Source organism: Ascaphus truei, chromosome 7 (genome assembly GCF_040206685.1).
Source record: "Ascaphus truei isolate aAscTru1 chromosome 7, aAscTru1.hap1, whole genome shotgun sequence".
Taxonomy (NCBI): Eukaryota; Metazoa; Chordata; class Amphibia; order Anura; family Ascaphidae; genus Ascaphus; species Ascaphus truei.
Window position 1 is genome coordinate 73,978,382 of NC_134489.1, and position 23,411 is coordinate 74,001,792.

General features: G+C 38.8%; 1 protein-coding gene across 1 annotated transcript in view; it reads left to right on the plus strand.

Moving 5' to 3' along the window:
* The window catches only part of LOC142499998 (dynein axonemal heavy chain 11-like), a 362,984-nt gene that overhangs the window by 285,195 nt on the left and 54,378 nt on the right, over positions 1 to 23,411 (plus strand). The window contains exons 60-67 of the mRNA XM_075610053.1: positions 436 to 671; positions 1,146 to 1,268; positions 6,102 to 6,306; positions 9,012 to 9,176; positions 12,760 to 12,900; positions 13,931 to 14,101; positions 16,017 to 16,139; positions 22,982 to 23,175. Coding sequence (XP_075466168.1) covers positions 436 to 671; positions 1,146 to 1,268; positions 6,102 to 6,306; positions 9,012 to 9,176; positions 12,760 to 12,900; positions 13,931 to 14,101; positions 16,017 to 16,139; positions 22,982 to 23,175 — 1,358 coding nt within the window. The remainder of the gene's footprint in view (positions 1 to 435; positions 672 to 1,145; positions 1,269 to 6,101; positions 6,307 to 9,011; positions 9,177 to 12,759; positions 12,901 to 13,930; positions 14,102 to 16,016; positions 16,140 to 22,981; positions 23,176 to 23,411) is intronic.

Sequence of the window (23,411 nt, forward strand, 5' to 3'; positions counted from 1 at the left end):
TTAGAACTATTTTTTTATAATATTTTTGTTTGGCCAGAGGGCTATATATCTTACCATAACAAAATCTACCTTTTACACTATGCATATACGCAGTGGTTGACAAATCACCAAAAAATCTACTCGCCACACAAAAAAATCTACTCGCCACCTAGTACCAAACGTGTGCTGCTTGGGCCAATATTTACTCGCCCGGGGGTTAAATCCACTCGCCCGGGGCGAGCAAATGTATAGGTTTGTCGAACACTGCATATACGTATAAAATTGTATCTTAACTTTTTTTTAACTGATTGCGCAGTTACTGGTTCCTCTAATTAACCTTTAGGAAATATTTGGTTCCTTCATCAGTTTTCTTCTGTGTACTCTGAAATGCATATTTTCTGTAATAAATCCTCTGGTATGTACAGTACTGTAGAATAACATTGTTCCCTGTTTTAGTTTCCCATTCCAATGACAGAAGGACTAGATCCAATGTCCATGTTGACTGATGACGCAACAATTGCAAAATGGAATAATGAGGGATTGCCCAGTGATACAATGTCCATACAGAATGGTACAATACTCACAAACTGTGAACGATGGCCTCTAATGATTGATCCCCAACTCCAAGGGATCAAATGGATTAAAAGCAGATATGGATCCTGTCTGAAAGTCATTCATTTGGGCCAGAAGGGGTAAGGATATTTCAGAAATCCTATAATTGGGCGTTTATATGCAATTTTGAAGACACATCGGCTGCTCAGACTTCCTGCCTGGTAGACTGCTTCCTAAAATTATCTATCACAAAGGGGACTATGTGCTGTTATAGGATAGAAAAGAGACAGAAGTGCCAGAGCACTCGCAGGTTTCAAAGGATATCATCTTCAATTATGTTATAGCATAGCTACTGTATGGAAGTGCTACAGTTCCCCTCCAAACAAGCAACTAAGGATCTTCTCAAAGCCACGCTACATGTAACAAAAAATAATGTTACATAAGATAATTGTTCTTAAAGATTACATTGAACCCCAGTTTATCATAAATATTTTATTTGGCTTTGTGAATTAGGATTTTGTGGCAGCCTCTGCTTCATACATTTTTGTTGCAAAATATACTGTCTCACAACATTTGTATTCATATTTCTTTCTCTACACTCATTTCATGCGTAGGTACGTTGACGTCATCGAGCAAGCAGTTGTCGCTGGAGACCCTGTTTTGATAGAAAATTTAGAAGAAACAATTGATCCTGTACTTGACCCCCTACTTGGAAGGCATACGCTTAAAAAAGGAAGGTAACTTTGCTTTTTATGCAAATAGCCACTTCTCCTGCCTACCCTGTTGCATTCAAACGTACATGGATTTTACCTGCTACAGAATTCTGTTTGAGTAAAAAAGAAGTGCAAATCAGTTTAACGTAAGCAAAATGCCAGGTTTATTGCTGCAAACATTGTAGATATGGGAAATCTTTACGCACTCAATTCAGCTTACTAACTATAGGCAGCATCCCTGCCTATAACACATCCAGAACAGAAATAGAGCTTGTTAGATGACTCTTTAAATGTCAAAATAAGTCCAACTCCCTACTTGTTTGGGCAATAAATCTGCTGAAAAGAAGCAGCATTAATATTTTATCCTAAACCTTGCAATATTTCCAATTGAATAAACCTCATGACATTTCTTAAAGAGTTAAGGTTAAAAAAAAAATATAATAATTGTTGCAAATAGTTTTTTAAACTCAAGATTAAATTGATCTAAATAAAATATTTATGATGAACTGGGGTTCAATGTAATCTTTCAGAACAATTATCTTATGTAACATTATTTTTTGTATCAAGTATGAATCAAAAAGGACACTCTATGGAAACAATGATTTGTCAATCTCTTTACCCACCAATATTTTACTTTACGTATTAGCTCTTATATTATTGAAATATGTGTTTTCTTTCTAATTTGCTACAATTGTATCTGCTATCTTTATTAACATACGGAAGCTCTGTCTTTGCACCCAATAATCAATATTTCATCTCTGGGTCAGTGTTTCCAAGGTCAAATTGGGTTTATCAATTACATTTCTTCCAAAAGAGGCAGACAAGTATTCCAGTTGGTTATTATCCCAATAACGTGCTAATATATCTGTACCAATATTTCTTTCACATTTTATTTTTCAACAAAACCTTCCAAAAATCTTTGGCTTCCTTGAGCAAATACCCTTTCAGACACCCCTAGGTTATAACTATAGCAGAGCCCTCCTCATGCTGAGTATTGATCCGTTTGTATGCACCAACACAGCTCAACACCGTACTGAAAGGTATCTTTAATTTCTTACTCCCTTGGTGGTATTTGATTCAAGGAGTGATTTCATGGCATGTTGAGACTCAGAAAATGACTACTACTTATTACACTTTGGTTGCAATTCTGAATTTCAATGACTGTTGACTTCAAAACAACATCCCAGTTGCTAGAGGTGATTCATGAACTTATTGAATCTGCAGTGGACAAAGTACGATTGTAATCAGTGTTATTGACTATCAATTATTATTCTTTAAAAACCAAGAATGTCAATTTATTTTTTTACTTTTAAATAAATGGGTTATTTAAAAAGTTCTCCCCCATTCTAATTTTGTAGCATAAATACATCATAAAACTTTTGAAAATAGTGTCCTACTGTAAGAATGCTGTCCCAATGTTTAACAAAGGACAGATCTTTTTTTTTTTTATGGTGCTTTCATTACTGAAAACCTAAGTGGGGGATTCACTATGTTTCGATAAGGGGTACAGAACTCTACTTGGCGTAAACTGCCATTCAAATCAATGGCAGTTAACACCGGACCAATTCTCATAACCCTTTATGGGAGCTTTGTGAATGCTGGCGTAGGAAATATTGGGGGTCAGATTTAATGTGAACAGAAAAAGAGCCGTTATTGGAGATTCTTCTCCGGTGTGGGAGATAGGCAGGAAAGCCCCTCGGACATGCACTCAGTAACCCATATTTGTAATGATTTATTTGAAGTTCACTCTAGATCAGGCTCAGAAGCACATATACATTCAATATGAGTAAAGACACTCTTTAAGGACACTCACTTTAAGTACACTCGCGAGTAAGTACATAGCGCCCAATAGGCAAACAGCAGCTCACGCATGCGCCTTTCAGCACGTCCTGAACAGCAATACCGGCTCCCTACCTGTAACGAAGCTGTGCGCATGCGGGGAGACTATAGAGCTTGTTACAAATGCGTTATTTACATCAGTTATGCACGTATATAACGATTGCAGTACAGTACATGCATCGATAAGGGGGAAAAAGGTAGTGCTTCACTTTAAGCACATTTTCGCTTTACATACATGCTCCGGTCCCATTGCGTATGTTAATGCGGGGTATGCCTGTATACCTGGACCTGTGTGGATAGAATCAAATTGTCCCCCACTAGTGGCTAATTGGTAAATTGAATGGCAATAAAAACCAATTTAATAATAACTTGAATTAAAATAAATTGGGGACGATCAAGTGTACATATTCTTCTTAGTAGTAGCAATTTACAATGTGTGTGCACTCCTGTCAGTGATAGTATCACTATGTAAGGGTCAGTGTGAAACTGCTGCTAAGCGCAATAAGGCCGCAGTATAAAGCAGTAAAGTGACGTACTGTACCTATGCCTTGTATAAATGGTAAGGAGCTGTGCAGTTATCTGATAGAACTATAGCCCTAGTGGTGTAACCTCTACGTGGACTGTCAGCGATGTGGTTTGCAATGTGCTGCAGCGGGTAAATAATAGGTACATATCTGCCTAGTTGTGCGTTCCTCAGAACAGATCGGCAGATTGCTGGTGGTATGCTTGCCTCGGTAGAATGCAAGCTGTAAAGTCTCCAGTCAAGTGTCACAGACCAACCGACAAATAAAGTTATCTAGCCCAGTCTGGCTAACACTTTGCTTTGAAAAATGACAGCATATTTAACAGACTGTATAAGGGGCGTAGCTATAGCCCAGGCAAAGTTCGGGTGCCCTGCGTTCTTGGGTGGCCCGCTCAATACATATTTTTGCTGCTGCGCATGCGTGATCGGCTCTTTCCAACTGCGCATGTGCGATCTCTCTGTCATACTACGCATGCGCGATTGGCATTTGCCTACCACGCATGCGCTATTGGCGGTTGCAGGTTGCTCATGTGCACCCGGGATCTGAGCTTGCAGATCGCGCATGCGCACGAATGACCGGCAACCGCCAATTGCGCATGCGCAGAAGGCAAATGCAGATCGCACATGCGCAGTGGGAAAGAGCCAATTGCTGATCGCGGTTGGCAATTGCTGATCGCGCATGCGCAGTTGGAAAGAGCCGATCACACATGCGCATTATGCAAGTGCCAATGCGCATGCACAGTAGGCAAAAAGTTTGCCCTGGGGCCATGCATACCTTGCTAGGCCACTGGACTCTGCACAAATTCTAAAATATTTGGGGACCTTAGCTAGACAGAATGTTAAAACCAGGGTTTGTAGGGCAGGATCTTGAAATTAAGACCAGGGGTGTGCAAACTGGGGGGCGCAAGATTTTTCAGGGGGGGCGTGGCGGTTGCAGAGGCCCTGCATACTTCCCCCAAGGCATTTAAATTAATGCCAGGGGATCCCGTGTGGACTCTGCAACTTCACTTACCCTCTTTGGCAGCGCGGCATCAAATGACGCTGCAAGGTCACGTGATGTCACGTGACCCCATGGCATCATTTGACACAGAGAGCAGGAGACACGGTAAGGGAGGGGGAGCACGAGCAGGGAGGGAAGCAGGCAGGGGGGTGCAGCAGGGAAAGATTGCACACAAGACTATGCTTGTTTGTGGATGGCAATCCTCGGAGGGAACCAATTGTCTGGGTGTTGTGATCAACGTAGCAGCATCGATGATGGGCTTGGATGTCGATATAGAAGAGGCTATCAAAATAATATTGTATTGAATAATAATATTGAAAAATAAACAAATACTAAAAAAAAAAAACTCTAGAAGAATATGTCACAGATTTTGTATTTATAACCATGCAACTGTCGTGCCATGTCCCTACCACCCAATCCTCCTACATTCCCCTTTCCCCCCTTTTTCCCCTCTTTGCCCTCTTTCTTTTTTCTGCATCCCTCAATACCCCTTCATCCCGCTCTCCCAACGTTACATGAATATTTAAAACCTCAGTAATGTTAGCTATTGTATTACAAAAGAAATAAAAATACAAATTAAAAAAAGTTATCTAGCCCTGCATACATAACCCTACAATTAGAGATGGGGGGAGGGCTGGGGTAGGGGATAGGTAAGGTAGCCCTATCAACTATGGCTGAGCTAGCCCTGGGTATGGTCGTGACACTGAGCAAAGTATCAGCTGCTTACTTTGAAGAGCTGCAACGAAAGCCGAGACCTCCATCCAGCTATCCTGTCTGTGCAGACAAGGTGCGCGGAGTGCACATCGTTAATGCATGATGTCAATGACGCCCGCTTACCCTGACGTACATTTCGCATGTAGCTTTCTCTATGCCTGATCTAAACTGAACTTCAAATAATCGTTACAAATATGGGTAACTCAGTGAACGCAAGAGGGGCTTTCCTCCCTATCTCCCTACCAGGGGAGAATCTCCTATGACCGGGCTCTTTTTCTGTTTCTATGTTGTTCTCCCTTAGTGCACATTCCCTATTTCCACTCATTATTTAGAGGTAGAGCGGGTTTCGAGCTTCTAGTTTGTATAATGCCAGATTTACTATCCAGGAATACAAACTGCATCTAAATATTCAACCCAGTAGATTTACTACAGTAGACGTACTAAGGAAAGCACCTTCTTTGTAACATATTTATAAAGCACGGACTTATTTGACATACAGCTAGTGTTATGTATAATCCGAATACTTGAAGCAAACTCTAGTTATAAATAAATATCCTCCATCAACGTCGTTGCCAGAAAACTAATCACAAACAGCGCATCTGTTGAAAGCTTTGCTATTTTCAATGCATATTTCCCTTGTTACTGATGGGCGCCCAGGCAGGAAGTTGATTTTTGACAATTTTTTTGACTTCCCAATGGATCCCTGTGTTGGCAAACTCTGAGTATATAACTCCTCAGCCAAGTTCTGCTTTAAAGCATTTGTCTTTTTTTTTTCCCCCAGATACATCAGAGTGGGGGATAAGGAATGTAAGTTTCACCCCAAATTCCGACTGATTCTACATACAAAACTTGCGAATCCACATTATAAACCTGAAATACAGGCACAGACCACTCTAATCAATTTTACTGTTACAAGAGATGGTTTAGAGGATCAGCTATTGGCAGATGTTGTCAACCTGGAAAGGCCAGATTTGGAATATTTCAAGGTATAATTCTGTAATCAGAAGTCTTGTGTATTGGTTTGTCTCCTATTCCTTCCGCGGTATAATCCTTCTTAGTACTGTAGCATGTTACAGTTGTAAGAAAGCTGAAGCACTTAATCATGTAACTAATTATCTAGCTGTTATGATGCACTTAATAGCTTTGCAAATGTAGACCCCGAAGTTCACTGATTACAATAACTAATGTAACAGAATATGCAGTAGATACTCCTTTTGATAGCACTAGAGATGTGTGAACCTTTGCCTACAAGCGTGAAGCAGGCGAAATTTGTCCTTTCAACCACGGGAAAAAAAAAACGTGACCGAGTCAGAATTTGCAAGGGATTCTTCAAACATAATGCCAATTTTGCTTAATATGCTAATTTGCAAAATTCTCTATAATTGCTAGATTCGGTTAATGCTGAGATTATATATAGGGCCCATGCACTATATTTTGCTCACTGTCTGATTATATTTTGCTGACAGCTTGCGAAATGGCAAAATCTCAAGTGTAAAAATTTTATTTGGGACATCTTTGAGGCTTGGTTAAAATTTTTTGCAAGGAAGCGAAATTGGGGGAGGGGGAAAAGCTAAACGTTTTGCAATTGCGCTCTGGATAGTTTGACATCTCTCTAGTTAGGAATACTTAAGAGCTGATCAATGAAGTATATGAACAGGGGGAAAGGTAAATAAAAAAAGATTTTAGACTGCAGCCATAGGCCGTGCGTATAGTGCCTGCGATGGGCGACGTCGCCCAAAAACAAATACATTGCCGCCACCGCGTGCGCTTATAGTAAGTGCGACGTCGCGTCGCCAAATTTGGAAGCTGGCAATATTTGATTTTTCAAGGGCTGTCGCCTCATGTGACAGCCCCTGAACCAATCAAATGCCAGAAAGACCGCGTTTCCAAGTGTAAACCAGACATGGGTGCGCGTGGACCAACTGCGTTTCCCCACCACGCTTCAGTCGGGCTTCGTGGCAGCTGAACGCTACGAACTCTTGATGCGGACCAGACGTGTTTAGTTTTTCTTCTCGAAATCGCTTGATTCCGCCATTCTGTGTTCTACGTTGACTCCGTCAAGAGTTACACTTGGCTTTAACAGATGGGAGCTCTTCTCATTCTGATATTGAGCCTCTAAACTTTCAGACCGAACTTTCAATTATTAGGAATGTTTTGGGCGATGGAATGACACCCATAGACGTCCTCCATTTTATTTATGGAAATAATTTGATAGAGAATTTCCCCAAACATTGTAGTTGCGTTGCGTTTTTTGCTCACCCTTCCCGTGTCCGTTGCCAGTGGTGAACAATCATTTCAAAATTAAAACTGATTTTTTTTTTTTAAATGACCTAAGGTCAATCATGTCACCGGATGGGTTAGTAGAATTGTCAATTTTAGCAATTAAACATGGGACGGTGTACACTTTAAATTACGACAACATCATTGATGATTTTGCGAAAGACAAAGTACGCAGAATAATACTTTTTAAACATATACTTTTATTCTATTTGTCTTGTTACCTATAATAAATGCACTTATTTTTGTGACTTATGTTTATGAAGAGAATTATTATCATTATTTTTAAATGTATGTAGGTTTTTGTTTTTATGCAAATATACTGTATTTTAATGTCTTATTTATGTTTTATTGAAAACATTTTTTTCGTGCTTGCGGCCGTGGTTCTCTGCGCTCGCCCCAGATGCTGGATTTCAGCACGCCGGATATATATATATATATATATATATATATATATAGTTGAAAAAAGATTTCACAGGCACTCTCATATAGTATCCTGAATGGGCTGGTGCATATCCCAGTAAGTGTATTAAAACACAAAGCACAGAAGTCCAATGTTTCGATCCCACAGGGGGATCTTCCTTAATACACTTACTGAATTTACCTGCCTGAGTGCTGTCTCCCTTTTGCCAGTTTCTGGTTATATATATATATATTTTATATATATATTATATTAAATATATATTTTATATTATATATATATATATATTTATATATATATTATATATTCTATATATATATTATATATATATATATATATATATTATTTATATATATATTATATATTTTATATATATATATATTCGACAAACCTATACATCTGCACGCCCCGGGCGAGTGGATTTAACATCGTGGCGAGCTCCTATTGGCCCAAGCAGCACACGTGTGGTACTAGGTGGCGAGTAGATTTTTTGGTGATTTGTCGACCACTGTGTGTGTATATATATATATATATCTCACAGCTGAGGTCCTTTATCAGTTATGTGTTTATGATTTCATATCATTCACTAATAAACAGAGCAGCACATGTAGGAGACATTATGACACACTGTGGCGCGGGGCATTAGCATCAGCCACGTGTGAGAAGGGGGCGGGGCTAACTCATTATTTCCCCCACACTGGCCGTTCATCCTACATACAAATAATAGTAAGTAATAGTTGCAAAAAGTATATGTATTTTTAAATGCTGAGTTTGAACGGAAATACCATGAATAAAATGGTGCCATTTAAATGTACAGGATAAAGCCCCAAATTATACCCTTTTTTTTTTCCCTTGTGATTTTAGTTCAACCTTAAGTGCTTTAGGACTATAGTGAAAGGTTAAATAATAAGGAAGATTAAAAGGCAGCAAAGTGTATTCCCATTGTTAACACTGTTGAAATTACAGGTCTAAAACTTCCCTTTTTCTTTTCAGTCTGAGCTCACAAAGCAACAGAATTATTTTAAAATTGAGTTGAAAATGCTTGAGGATGAATTACTGACACGCCTATCAGCCGCCGAAAGTAATTTCCTCGGGGACACATCCCTGGTGGAAAAACTGGAAACCACAAAACATACTGCGGCAGAAATAGAAATGAAGGTAATGCATTGTATTAACATGAGAACCATTTTTTAAGCCTAAAGCAGGCTGCCGTACATTTAAACCGAAGATTGAAACATAGAAACATTGAAGTTGACGACCACTTGGCCCACCTAGTCTGCCCATATTTGCTAAACTGTGTTACTCCATAAGACACCTTCCATCACGACTACGTAAACGTGGCCTTGTGCAGCCCGTGTAAGTGAATGGTCTGTATGGTGTATTCTGGCACGGAAGGTGTCGTATGGAGAAACACCACTTGGTGAGCATGGCCCTGTGTGACTGCACTTATTCCCTCACCTGCCGTCTCTAAATCTCCCAACATACCAATTAGATTGTAAGCTCCCTGGGGGAGGGATTTCCTTTCCTGACTTTACTGCGCTTATTTTATTATTATAATTCCCTGTACTGTATTGTCTGTGTGAAGCGCTGAGTAAACTGTTTGCGCTATATAAATAAAGATACACATACAATGGTGTCGTAAGATGTCTTCCAGCATGGAAGCTGAATTATGGAGTCGCTCTCCTTAGTTAATGTGGCTTTTAGTATGTTATAATTGAACAGAAGTCTCAGAATTCTTCTTAGTGCTGCCTTTCTTTCTTTACCGTGATCCCACAGTTTTATTATTTATGTCTGTGGTGCTCAACTCCAGTCCTCAAGACTCCCCAACAGGTCAGGTTTTAAGGATATCTCAGCTTCAGCACAAGTGGCTCAATCTTCGATTGAGCCATCTGTGCTGAAGCTGGGATATCCTTAAAACCTGACCTGTTGAGTCGTCTTGAGGACTGGAGTTGAGCACCCCTGATTTATGTCTCAAGGTTCTAACTATCGCAGGCATCTTTGTAATATTTTGTTTCCAGTGGATCAAAGCCAAGTACTGTAGTCTAACAATTATTAGCATTCCCAACATTTTGCATATATGTCAGGGGTTAAAAATGTTGACATAGCTGATGCAAATTTCTGAGGCAGACAAAGTTAATGCCCATTCGGAACCAGTTCCAATATGGTTATTTAGACTTTACTATAATAGAAAGTAAATAAATGAAATGATGCATATATAATTATTCATGTTCATGATTTAACTTCCATATTGCTTTCTAGTTAACATGATACCAAGTCCTGGATTTACTAAGCTCTTTTAGCCTATTTAATGCAATGTGAATATAAGTTAACGCCTGTTAATCATAATGCAGCATTCACAATAGCAAATAACATGATGTTAACCATGATTGACTCCCGTTTAAAGCATGGCATTATGATATGCACATAAGCGCATTATAGCCTACAATATACTCATCCCATATTCACTAAGCTCTGTTAAGGTTAGCACCAGGAAATAACATAATGTAATTTAAGTCAAACCTAACTTTTGCATTACTCCCATCCAGACACTGACATAGGGCTCCCCCTCTGTTCCCCCCTCCCCCTCTCCCTCCCCCTCTGTTTCTCTATCTCCCTCATTTCAGTATTTGGACAGTAATAATTTCCCGTTATTTGGAGATAACGTCAGATTACCTAAAAAAAACAGGATGTTAACACTATGCGAATGAGCCCAGTTGAGGCAGGTTGGGTGTGTGTGCGTGTGCGTGCGCATGTGTGCGTGCGCATGCGTGCGTGCGTGCACCCTCCCAACTGTTTGAAAATGAACATAACAGTACTGAGCATCATTCCTTGCCTCCTTTTCATTTTCTCCCAAAACAGATAAAAAGACGAGAAGCATTGCTGTAGTCTTCTCCCTTTGGCTCCCTTTGGCTCCCTTTGACTAGTAGAGGGGAAGGGTTATACTGTAGCGTGAAGTCCCAGTTAATTTGGGGTTAAGTGTTCTTTTTTTCAATTAAAAGTTTTGCAGCTTACATGTATCAACACAGAATTACTTCATCCAGCAGCAAGTTCATTTTCGTGAGGTGGCAAGAATTAGCTTCTCCTCCAAATCATTTATAGTTGCTAGATGTTTAGATATTTTTATGACTTGCACTCCCTTAATTCTGCAGGTGAATTGCACTGCATTTCTTTGCAATGGATTGTGGAATCATTAAGGAGTTACAATTAATTACACTTGTACTATTTCAGAATATATTTTTGGAGTCAATTATGCACATTCCTTGAGACCCATGTGCGTAAAATATGAGTTCTGGTTCTCATGGCAGCGTTTTTGAATATTTTTATTTGGCTTTCTGAACACTGTTTAGCGTTCAGAAACTGCGTGATGGAATATTTAGATAATTGTTCAACAAAGAGCAGTTCTTTGCAATTTGGACTAACATCAGGAATATACAAGTTGCTGTGTATAATTTATTTTTAGATTAGGTGAAGACCTGCCCTGGTTTTCAAAGTTCATGTATACAAGAAGTATTTTTTTTTTACCCTTCTTGCGTGGTTGAAATGACATAAAATAAACACTTACATTAATGTTTACTCTGAATTGTGTAATTTCAGAATGGTTACTTTGGTGCAAGGGAAATGTGCAAATATGATATGCAGGGGAACAGGGGAAATAGAGAGGAATGGGGCTTACTAAAATGTTACCACTATTAAAGCCCACTAATAAATTACATGAAATGGCACTTAATCTTAGATTGTAACAAGCTCTTTGGAGCAGAGATGGTTCCTAATCTTTACTATCTTATTTAAAGGAGCAATCCGTGCAATATCCTACATGTATTTTTTTTTATATATAAATCTGTTCTGTCGTATTAGATAAAAACTTACAACATTTTACTTTTTTTTAATTCAACTCATCATGCCATTTTTTATAAGTTTTAATATACTGAGAATCCTTTGATTTCTATAGCAGGGTTTGCACTTCCCCAGCAGTGCAAGACATTTGCAACACGTTCCTGTTTGTGATAATTAGTTGCCAATATTCCCAGCAGCTTAAGCTGCCAACTGTAACAATAGATAATGTTACCTTAGAATACATTGTAGCTGCTGAGTTACACTGATGAAGGATTGATTGAAACTGAAGGCAGCCATTTAGTAAACCCTGAGAATTCGGATCTTTGGTGATCGATCACAAGAGAACAAATCGATCGTCAGCTTAGGTAATTAGTTTTCAATAAAGGTAATCAAAGGTTGTTTTCAATAAATGTTATCAAAGGTTGCATGTATTAAAACAAAAAAGTTATTTGTCGTTACTTTGTTTAAAGTGCGGACTGCCTCATTAATGTGTTTATTCCTGCTATGTCTCATAACATTTTGTTGTGTCTATCACTGCTGTGAGGTTCTATGTACATGGATGGTGCTATACAAATAACAAATAAATATACTTAGATCTTCAACACGTAGTTGGTTTAATTTGTTAGAAGGGTCATCTGGTTTTTTTCCCTCAGCTTTTTCTGTTTTCCCAATTGCAATATTATTTCTTGTATCCTTCTATTCATATATCTAAGATAAATATATCCTACAAAATATAATTCAGTAATGTAACCAGGATGCATGCACACAGTTCCACACAACCAATATTGTTTTTTTTGTATTGCTATTATATGGTGTTTCAAGTTGTAATATATGTTTGGAGAACCATAAAACAACCAATGCTGCTTTTTTTTTTATTTATTTATTTATTTATTTTTTGTACATACAGGTTTTGGAAGCCAAAGTCAATGAAGTGAAGACCAATGAAGCTCGGGAACACTATCGTCCTGTGGCAGCAAGAGCTTCCCTGCTCTACTTTATCATGAATGATCTGAAGAAAATAAGCCCAATGTATCAGTTCTCACTTAAGGTAAATATGTAACTGTGTTTTTCAACCAGGGTTCCCCGGACATCCCTTATGAGTTCCCTGTAATTTTCTGGTCATTTTACAATTGTACCAAATACAGAAAAATGTTAAATACATCTGATCTCAGGCGCGCTGTTAGAGAGGGTTGGGGTTCCTCAGAATTTCACATAGGGTTCCTTAACCAAAAAAAGGTTGGAAACCACGGATGTGGCAGTAGATCACAATGTTTAATGTCTTTAGTTCTGAAAATGTGTAGTAAACCGTGAGCTCAAATGTAAATTGTATCCCTGATCATTGTACCATCGCAGAAATGTATTTTCTGTGGCTCTTCACCACTTAGTTAATACCGTTTTCTTTCTGCCGTTTTGGTATATTTTTAAATGCATCTTAAAATGTATTGATCCATTGGAAAGTGAAAATAACTCAAGTGTACAAGCCTAACTTTTACATTGGAAAAAAAAAAACATCCCTTTAATCATACAAACCCATATACAGAAAAGTACCTATAATAATATGCTGTTTTTAAATGACTTCTTTATTGCTAAAAAACCTTTATAGTTATACAATACATTAGAGGCAATCATGCAGCCACCACTGGAGTGGAGTCCTGGCACGCGCTCTAGTACACAGGGTCGTCTCCACAGGGAAGGGGCGAAAGTATCATTTTTGGATAAAAGTATTAGTCAGTTATTGGCACTGTAGGTAAACTGAGGCAGAGAGAGAGTGAAAGGGGTTTGCTTTCTAGACAGAGTAAATGGCTGGAATTGAACATGGAAGCTTGTGAATTCAAGATCAACACCTTAACTCGTACAGTTACAGTACATGTTTATCTATTCCTTTTTATTTAAACATTGTCATAGGCTCAGACAGCTGTCAGGGCATGCTGAACATTTTACCCCATTTAACTGTCATAACACCTACTTAGAATGCTCCATTAATTGACATGGTAGAGTTAAATGTGGAGCTATTAGAGTTGTCTTGCACAAGTCTTCACCGGTAATTAACATAATCGGAACTAATTTCTCATTTACAGGCTTTTAATATTGTGTTTCACAAGGCGGTGCGGCAGTCAGATCCATCGGATGATGTCAGATTGCGAGTAAATAACCTCATTGACTGTGTGACATACTCAACATTCATATACATCAGTCGAGGCCTGTTTGAAAGAGACAAAATAACCTTCACATCCCAATTAGCTTTTCAGGTACAGCATATGTTCATCTGCATTCTGTTATACCAGCCATCTCATAGTGGACACTTGGTGTATGCTTTTGAATAATAAACCAGCTTAGACATGTTTTTCTCATGAAAATAATAGTGGGACTATTTCTCTATAGGTTTCTGGAATTTCCAATCTCGTGTCAGTCGGTTCTGCAACTTGTACCTAGATCCCGGTGTTCTAGGAATGTGCATCTTGTATGATATTTGGCTAGGATCAAAATGGGTGGAGTGGAATGAGCCATTGGAAAGTAACTTTTCCTGAGTATACAATAATTGTGTCCATTAATAGAAACATTTCTATATAAAAAGGAGTTGAGTAAGCTCAGGACATACTGTAGCTCTTGCCTGAACTTTAAGCATCAACGACAGGCACTGCAGTACTGGATAGAAATGTTAATATCTCTCATATCCATCTATCAAGTGGTTATCATGTTCTTGTAACTTAAAACACCAGTTCTTGTTTAGAGCCATCTCCACACTGAAAAAGAACATTCTGAAGTTTATAGCAGAACCCAGCATTACTCCACACACTATCATGAGAGGTGCAGTAGGAAAGGGGAAATAAACAAGAGGTGCATACGCAAGCTAGCCTTGCTGGACTTTTATTCCCCAACTACAAGATTTATGTTTTATGGTAAGAAAAAAACATACAGTACCTAGTGAAAGTAGTTTATAGAAGGTCTCCAACTTACAAAAAAAATAATAATTAAACATCTTTCTATTTTTTTATTATGTGACATGATGGGGTTTTTTTTTTTTTTTATCCCAGTGATGCCGCTTTTTCATTTTTATTGGATTATTATATTAGGGAAATAATTAAATGAACATGTGAAAAGAATAGTTTTCTCGTTGCTGTTCTAGTTAGAGAACAATGTTGACTAATGCCCATTTGAATAATACTTCAAGTGAATCCCAGATGTTGGGCAAAGAACGAACCCTGTTAAAGCAAACGTTCTCCAGCTTGTGTCTATTTAGATGTACAAAATATAACCTCTATTAAAATTTACATAGGAACAAATGGATGAGCCATCCTTGCTCCATGCATCCTTTGTTTGAAGGGCTCACATGTTGTCTTGATTGAATAAATCCTTTCAGCTAGCCAAAAATGTTAGATAAAGGGTTTCCACAGCTAGCTTTTTTTCAAACATCAAAGCTCACAATGTTCATCCAAAAATGCCCTGAATTGGTTTAACTTAATACAAGCCAATTTATTATAATAATGTGCCATATTTAAGAGAATAATAACTGTGGATGTGAACTCCAAGTCCCTATCAAAACTATTTTTATGGAACTAGTTTAGAACTTTAAAACAGTCTTCAATGACTAATCTAATATATAAAGCCTTGTGAACGTGATTCATGGTTAGTTTTAGCATTAGAAATAAGTATTATGCAAGTAGAGACACCTATATTCACATACACCCTTCTGATTATAGAGACGTTGGTAGTTTCAAGAATTAGGCTTAAAGTAGTTTACATGGAATTTAGATAAGGTAGTTGTATCAAAGCTTATTCTGTATCCACCAAAGTTGGGCGATTGGGCCATTTTCAGCTGAAATTCGCCTTTGAAGTCAACGGGGAATATTGGCCCAAAATAGCCAAATTGGCGCTTTGGCTGATATAAGCCCCATAGATGATAAACTGTATTGCATGAGACACCATCAGTGATGCAAGACAATAAGGGTTTCATTTTTAGGGTCTTTTTTAAATTGTCAAACACATTTGGATATTTAATGGTGAAAACGCAATGTTTTCTCTTTATTAAGAACTTTTAAAACTAACCTAGCCATAGAGCATTGAATTAGTATATTTAACTACAATAGGCAGCTTGGGACCTTCACATTTTAAGCTCAAGGATAAAGGATTAAGGGCTAACAACAAGTATTTCTACTCTTTCAGCTTTTAATAATGAAGAAAGAAATTTCTGTTCAGGAACTTGACTTCTTACTTCGTTTTAATATTGACCACAGCTATAACAGTCCACTGGACTTTCTTTCCAATTCAGCATGGAGTGCCATTAAGGTAGGGTGTATTTATTGAAATAAGAGGTGTATTTAAATATATTTGAATACCTTGAGAATGTTTTTTTGTTTACATGGGATTGGCTGCCATGCACAAATACAAGCACCGGCAAGAATAAATAATACAAAAAGTGGATTTATTAATTCCATAGAATACCAAAGTATCGGGATACTTTGGTGTTCTATGGAATTAATAAATCCACTTTTCTTTATTTAATTAATTCTTGCTGGTGCCTGTACTTGGTGTATATGAGATACACTCACCCTCCTACTGTATGTGCAGTTATTTATTTAGCTGGCACAGCCAAGAGCCCTAAGGGATTTTTCAGGAGTATCATAATAAAGGTACCCCAACAAAGCCGGCATAGAAATAAAGCGTAATAATTGCCAGCGGTGCTGTAGGGAAATGGAAATATGTGAGAACAAACAAAAAAGTATCCCTAAGGAGCACACAGGTTTACCAAAATATCACATAGAGTTTATTTAAATTCACATAAAGTAAAAAACAAGTGAGGAAAATGGTTAAAAAGTAGCATGGACACCCTGCACGAGTCCTCTAATTGTATGTGGTAACAAACTGCAGCTAGGACCGGACTAAGTCACAGTGGTCTCGTGACAAATGTATGCAGATAACGCAAATGGCTAGGGTTGAACACCCAGATAATAATACCCATATATGTACGGTCTAGGCGAGTATCCAGACATGAAGTGCTTGATAGCCACACTAGTAAAACACAGGCCAGTCAGTAACATATAAAATGTCAAGGGAGGGAAAAAAAGGGGTAAGAGAGAGGGTGGGATAACAAAGGAGCAGAAAAGGACAATGTCCAGGTATAACATGTAAATGTATCAAAATCCTCCTAATAAGCACTCACACACAAAGGAGGGAGACGCAATATAGTTGGCTCCTATAAGGTGAAATGGAGCAGCTACTGTCACTATCCTCGTAAACTCCAAAAAATCCCTCTCAGTGTGAACACTCGGCATGTAGTAAGCTACAGTAGAAATAATGAGGTAGATGATAAAAATGAATCTTAGTACTGTATCATACATAAATGACAGTCACTAGATATGTCCAGAGGATTCACAAGGTCCAGGTAGATCGCTGACTATAATAGTCTACAAATCGTTGCAGTAGTACCACAGGTCCATCAGTCAAAAAACGTACATAGAATCACAATAAGATAAGAGGGTATAAATACGTACTTCTGAGGGGAGAGAGTCAGGGTGTCCTGCAGAAACTGACACTCCTATGAGTTTTGACTTGCGTCTTCTTCACACACACACACCCACACATATATATATTCTTACTGCCTCAAAATGGTGGGAAGGTGGCAACGGGTGTTCAGTAAGATGCATAGTGGCACTTGTGCTAGAAGATTTAACGTTACTATGAAAGTTTGAACAATATACCTGGCTTAAGTGGGAAAGGTACTTGCCAACGAGCCCACATGGCAAGTAAGGCCTCAACCCCAAATATGAAACACACCAAAAAGTAATGGTCCTCATTCTCCAGAGGCTTGATTGTCCTTGCAAAACTCTTTATATGCTGCTTGAACAGGAAAATTTCAGAGCAATGGAGTATTGCCATAGTTATCCTCATCCACACGAAAGGAGACAAAGAAACCTTAACGACTATAGACCAATCAATCTACTTCCAAACACTTGCAAGATTTTTACAAAGATACCCACTAATCGGCTGCAACAGACCCTGGGCTTTGCCCAGCTTAGAGAACAAGTGGGATTTCGCAGTGGATACAACACAATGGACCCCATCTAAATCGTACAAGAAGTGAGTTCCCGAAATAATGAATATAATCTACCACTCATTTTAGGATTCGTAATTATGAAAAAGTATTTGATTCTGTCTACACCTTAGCAGTTCTAGATGCACTAAGAAGACAAAATGTTGAAGAATCATAGACATTGATATAATAAAGAACATTTACGAAAATGCCACATCAACCAGTAGATTAGATGATGACACAAGCAAGATAAGGATCAGCAAAGGAGTGCAACAGGGAGACACCATGTCACCAAATTTTTCACTGCAACACTTGAAGGATTGCTCAAGACATTAGATTGGGAAGAAAAAGGAATCAAAATCATTGGTGAGTATTTGAGTCATCTATGATTTGCATCATTGTTATTTTTGCCCCAAGTCCCAAAGACCTCAAGCAGCAAATTGAAGACCGTGCCAAAGCAAGTAAAAATGTGGGACTCCCTATGAATATAAACAAGGCCAAAGTGATGTTCAACAAATGTGTCAAGTCTGCTAAGATAGAAATAAATGGAATAGAACTAGAAGAAGTCGAGGACCATGCCAACCTTGCCTGGCAAATAACAATGGATGGGAACCTTTTGAATGAAATCAATAGGAGAAAGAAGATGGGATTGAGTGCATTTTGGAAGAAACAGGACTACTGTATTGCAAGGGCACCTTCCACTGTGAAGAAAGTTTTCAACTAGTATGTTCTGCCCATGCTCATTTATGGATGTGAAACTTGGACCCTAAATGTAAAGCTAATTCAGAAGCTTAAGACAACGCAAAGACGTATAGAAAGATGTATGATGGGTATTACCCAAAGAGACAGGAAAAAGAATGAATGGGTTCGAAACCAAACAAAAGTCTGTGACAATCACAAGGGTGAAGAAATTTAAATGGCAGTGGGCCCGACATATCGCAAGAAATGACCATCGTTGGACAAAGATGGTACTCGACTGAATTCCAAGAGAGATCAAAAGAGCAAGACGATGACCAAAAGTAAGATGGAAGGATGAAATCAGAACATTTGTTGGAGCAATGTGGACAAGAGAGGCTTGCAACCGCAATACCTGGAATATCATCCAGCAGTGGGTCAACAAGGACTGAAGATGATAGATGGATCATAGATATAGATAATTGATATAGATAGTATATATATACAGTTAGGTCCGAAAATAATTGGACACGGATACAATTTTTTTTATTTCAGCTGTGTACCAAAATAAATTCAAGTTACAGTTAAATAATGAATATGGGCTTAAAGTGCTGTCTATCAGCTTTAATTTGAGGGTATTCACATCCAAATTGGAGGAAGGGTTTAGGAATTACATATCTTTAATATGTAGCTCCCTCTTTTTCAAGGGACCAAAAGTAATTGGACAATTGACTCAAAAGCAATTTCATGGACATGTGTGGGCTATTCCTTTGTTATTTCATCATCAATTAAGCAGGTAAAAGGTCTGGAGTTGATTCCAGGTGTGGCATTCGCATTTGGAAACTGTTGCTGTGAACCCACAACATACAGTCAAAGGAGCTCACAATGCAAGTGAAACAGAGCATCCTTAGGCTGCAAAAAAAAAGAAAATCCATCAGAGAGATAGCAGGAACATTAGGAGTGGCCAAATCAACAGTTTGGTACATTCTGAGAAAAAAAGAACGCACTGGTGAGCTCTGCAGCACAAAAAGGCCTGGCCGTCCGTGGAAGACAACAGTGGTGGGTGATCGTAGGATCCTTTCCATGGTAAAGAAAAACCCATTTCACAAAATAAAGCCAAGTGAAGAACACTCTCCAGGAGGTAGGCATATCATTATCCAAGTCTACCATAAAGAGAAGACTTCACGAGAGCAAATACAGAGGGTTCACCACATGGTGCAAACCATTCATAGACCTCAAGAATAGAAAGGCCAGATTAGACTTTGCCAAACAATATCTAAAAAAGCCAGCCCAGCTCTGTAAGAGCATTTTTTGGACAGATGAAACTAAGATCAACCTGCACCGAATGATGGGAAGAAAAAAGTATGGAGAAGGCTTGGAACGGCTCATGATCCAAAGCATACACATCATCTTTAAAACACGGTGGAGGCAGTGTGATGGCATGGGCATGCATGGCTTCCAATGGCACTGGGTCACTAGTGTTTATTGATTATGTGACAGAAGACAGAAGCAGCCAGATGAATTCTGAAGTGTATAGGGATATATTGTCTGCTCAGATTCAGCCAAATTCAGCGAAGTTGATTGGACGGCGCTTTAATTTACAGATGGACAATGACCCAAAACATACTGCGAAAGCAACCCAGGAGTTTTTTAAGGCAAAGAAGTGGATTATTTTGCAATGGCCGAGTCAATCACCTGATCTCAACCCGATCAAACATGCATTTCACTTGCTGAAGACATAACTTAAGGCAGAAAGACCCATGAACAAACAACAACTGAAGACAGCTGAAGTAAAGGCCTGGCAAAGCATCACAAAAGAGGAAACCCAGCGTTTGGTGATGTCCATGCGTTCCAGGCTTCAAGCAGTCATTGCCTACAAAGGATTCTCGAGAAAGTATTAAAAATGAACATTTTATTTATGATTGTGTTAATTTGTCCAATTACATTTAAGCCCCTGAAATAAGGGGACTGTGTATGAAAATGGTTGCAGTTCTTAAATGTTTCATACAATATTTTTGTTCAACCCCTGGAATTAAAGCTGAAAGTCTGCACTTCTATCGCATCTCGGTTGTTTCATTTCAAATCCATTGTGATGGCGTACAGAGCCAAAATTATGAAAATTGTGTCAGTGTCCAATTATTTCCGGCCCTAACTGTATATATCTAATACAAAAGTATCAGGTGCGCAGGAAGAATAGGGTTAAGTATTTTCTTATAAGTGCAGCCTCAATCCTGGTTTTAGATAAACAGAAATCTGTCCTGCGCTCCGGTATACAGCCTCAGCACCCGTAGGTGTCAGTGTGAGCCACTCAAGAGCGGAGTGAGAGGGGCAAATGCAGACCACTAGGGTACATCGGGGCTAGGAGGGAGATCCCTTACCTCTGAGTGCTCTCCGATCTGGGTCCTGCTCTCTTCTGACCCCCGCTTCTCCCGCGTGCATCCGTGAGAAATGTAGAGTAGATTGGAAGAAAATCCGGCGCTACTGCAAGGGGCAAAGAGCCAGGCAACTTCCGGTTTGTAAGAGAGAACTTTATTCCGACATCACACACACAAAACCAGGCTACACCTCAGTCTCCCCCTCAACGCGTTTCACGCTATGGAACAGCGCTTCGTCTTGGTGAGGATCAATCCTGGTTTTAACACAAAAACCTGGATATCTATACAAAGTATTGCATTCGGCACAGTAATAAGAAAAAGTCCATTAATACAAAAATCCTAGTAAGGGAGGGACTGACATTGAGTGTTGATAGTAGATCATAGAGAGTTCTGAATTCGTCAGGTATCAATAGAGCATATCGATGTTGCTGGAACTTGAAAAAGTGTTGTGTAGAGAAAGTTAATGATAACTTGCAATGTTGCAAGCAATAAATTGGTGTAAAACTGTATTGGTGTATATCAATTCTCTTCTCCGAATCTCTGATTCTGTGCCCCGCTTGTTAAATACCTTCTGCTTAAAGTCCAAAAGGAAGCAAATGTAGCTGATGTCTGTGGCTTTATGCTGGAAATGATGTTCTCCGTCGCCTGAGTTGTAAACCGCTCAGGATCCCCGGTTGTGTTCGGACCTTCACGCTGATAGGACTGCCAGTCCCCTCTGCCTTTATTAATCGGCGTTGCAGCGCCTCGGCTTTTCCGCCAAGTCGTCCCCTCATGGAGTGTCTTGTACTGGCGTCTCCCTGGTCCCGGAGATAGAGAAGGAATCACCTCACTGCAGCTGATTTCCAACCGCACGTTGACCTAAGCATACCGCAAGCCCCCTACAAGAGCACCAGCTCAGCTCAAGTGTTTCGCCGAGCAAGGAGCACTACGTTCCGCCTCCCAGCAGGATGCCACGTCACAATACTGAGGAGGATCCTCAGTCACAAGGTGCCGAAGGTATAACTGGAGATGTATAGCAAAAAGAAAACAACTCCAAACACTCAAAATTCTTTTGAACTTGTATTGTGAAAAGTAGACCATACAAATGTACATATACAATGGACAAGTAGGTATGCTCAAACAACCCTATACGTTTCGCCTCATCTAGACTTCATCAGGGATATAAAGATGTCAATTGGATAGGTTGGTTGATAGGAAGATTGTCAATCCAATCAGATTTAGTCTATTGCAACCAATCACGACACTAATGAGCAGATACTTCACAGGGAGAAATATTTGTATGAATACAACTCACATTATGATGTTATAAACAATACAATATCATAGATATTTTAATAAACAAACAATGCATGACAATAAAATTATATATATTGCGAACTTCAAAGTTAATTTTTAATAACTGGGTGAACTTTTCAGTTAATGAACGAAAAAATGGCTAATTAGCGAAAAAGTTCACAGGCCTCTTTCTATATATATTTTTTCAAATTCCAAAAACAATCCAGTTCCAACAAAACCAAAACATGAGTGAAAGTGTGTGCGTATATATGCATGTCATTTCCCAGAATCCCTTGCTGTAGTGGAAGCACTGCATGCTAGGTGATAATGGTGAAAGGCAGGGTTGCAGACTTCATCTCAGTAGACAGCTCTTATACTGAAGGCGGATCTCTCTCTCTCTCTCTCTCTCTCTCTCTCTCTCTCTCTCTCTCTCTCTCTCTCTCTCTCTCTCTCTCTCTCTCTCTCTCTCTCTCTCTCTCTCTCATTTTTAAATTAAAAGTCAAGATCATGGGCTTTAGCGGCTTTCTCTCACAGATCTGCTCATGCACAATATATCAGACACGTGAGATTCTTTTTTGGCTATATTATTTTATATTACATATAATATATATCTGCTTCAGTTAGTTGCATAATATTTAATCCCAGTTGCAAAATGTAAAACCTGCCCTTTTCTTTTTTTTTTTTTCTCCTCTGTATCAAAGTTAAGGTATTAACATTTCAAAATTATACGAAACAAAAAATGTTTTAAATTGCTGGTTATTTCTATTGTACAGACAATGAGCTTTATGGATGAATTCCGTGGCTTAGACAGAGACATTGAAGGATCTCCCAAACGCTGGAAAAAGGTTGTTGAATCAGAATGTCCAGAGAGAGAGAGACTGCCACAAGAGTGGAAAAACAAGAGTTCTCTGCAAAAAATGATTATGATGCGTGCTCTTAGGCCTGATCGGATGACATATGCAGTCAGGTATTTTGTTGTAGACTTTAATAAAAACAAACGAACTGAGAAAAGTAAATAGTGAACATATCCTCACATATATGACAGACTTTCGATACCTACCTACCTTGGCTTATTTGATCTTCGCTCCGGGCTAAGTCATCCAAATCACTCTATCACAGGGACAGATTGAAACAATCTTTTTTTTTTTTGGGTACCGTACAAATAACATGATAATTGGAGAAAGAAACAAAATAAAACGGTAT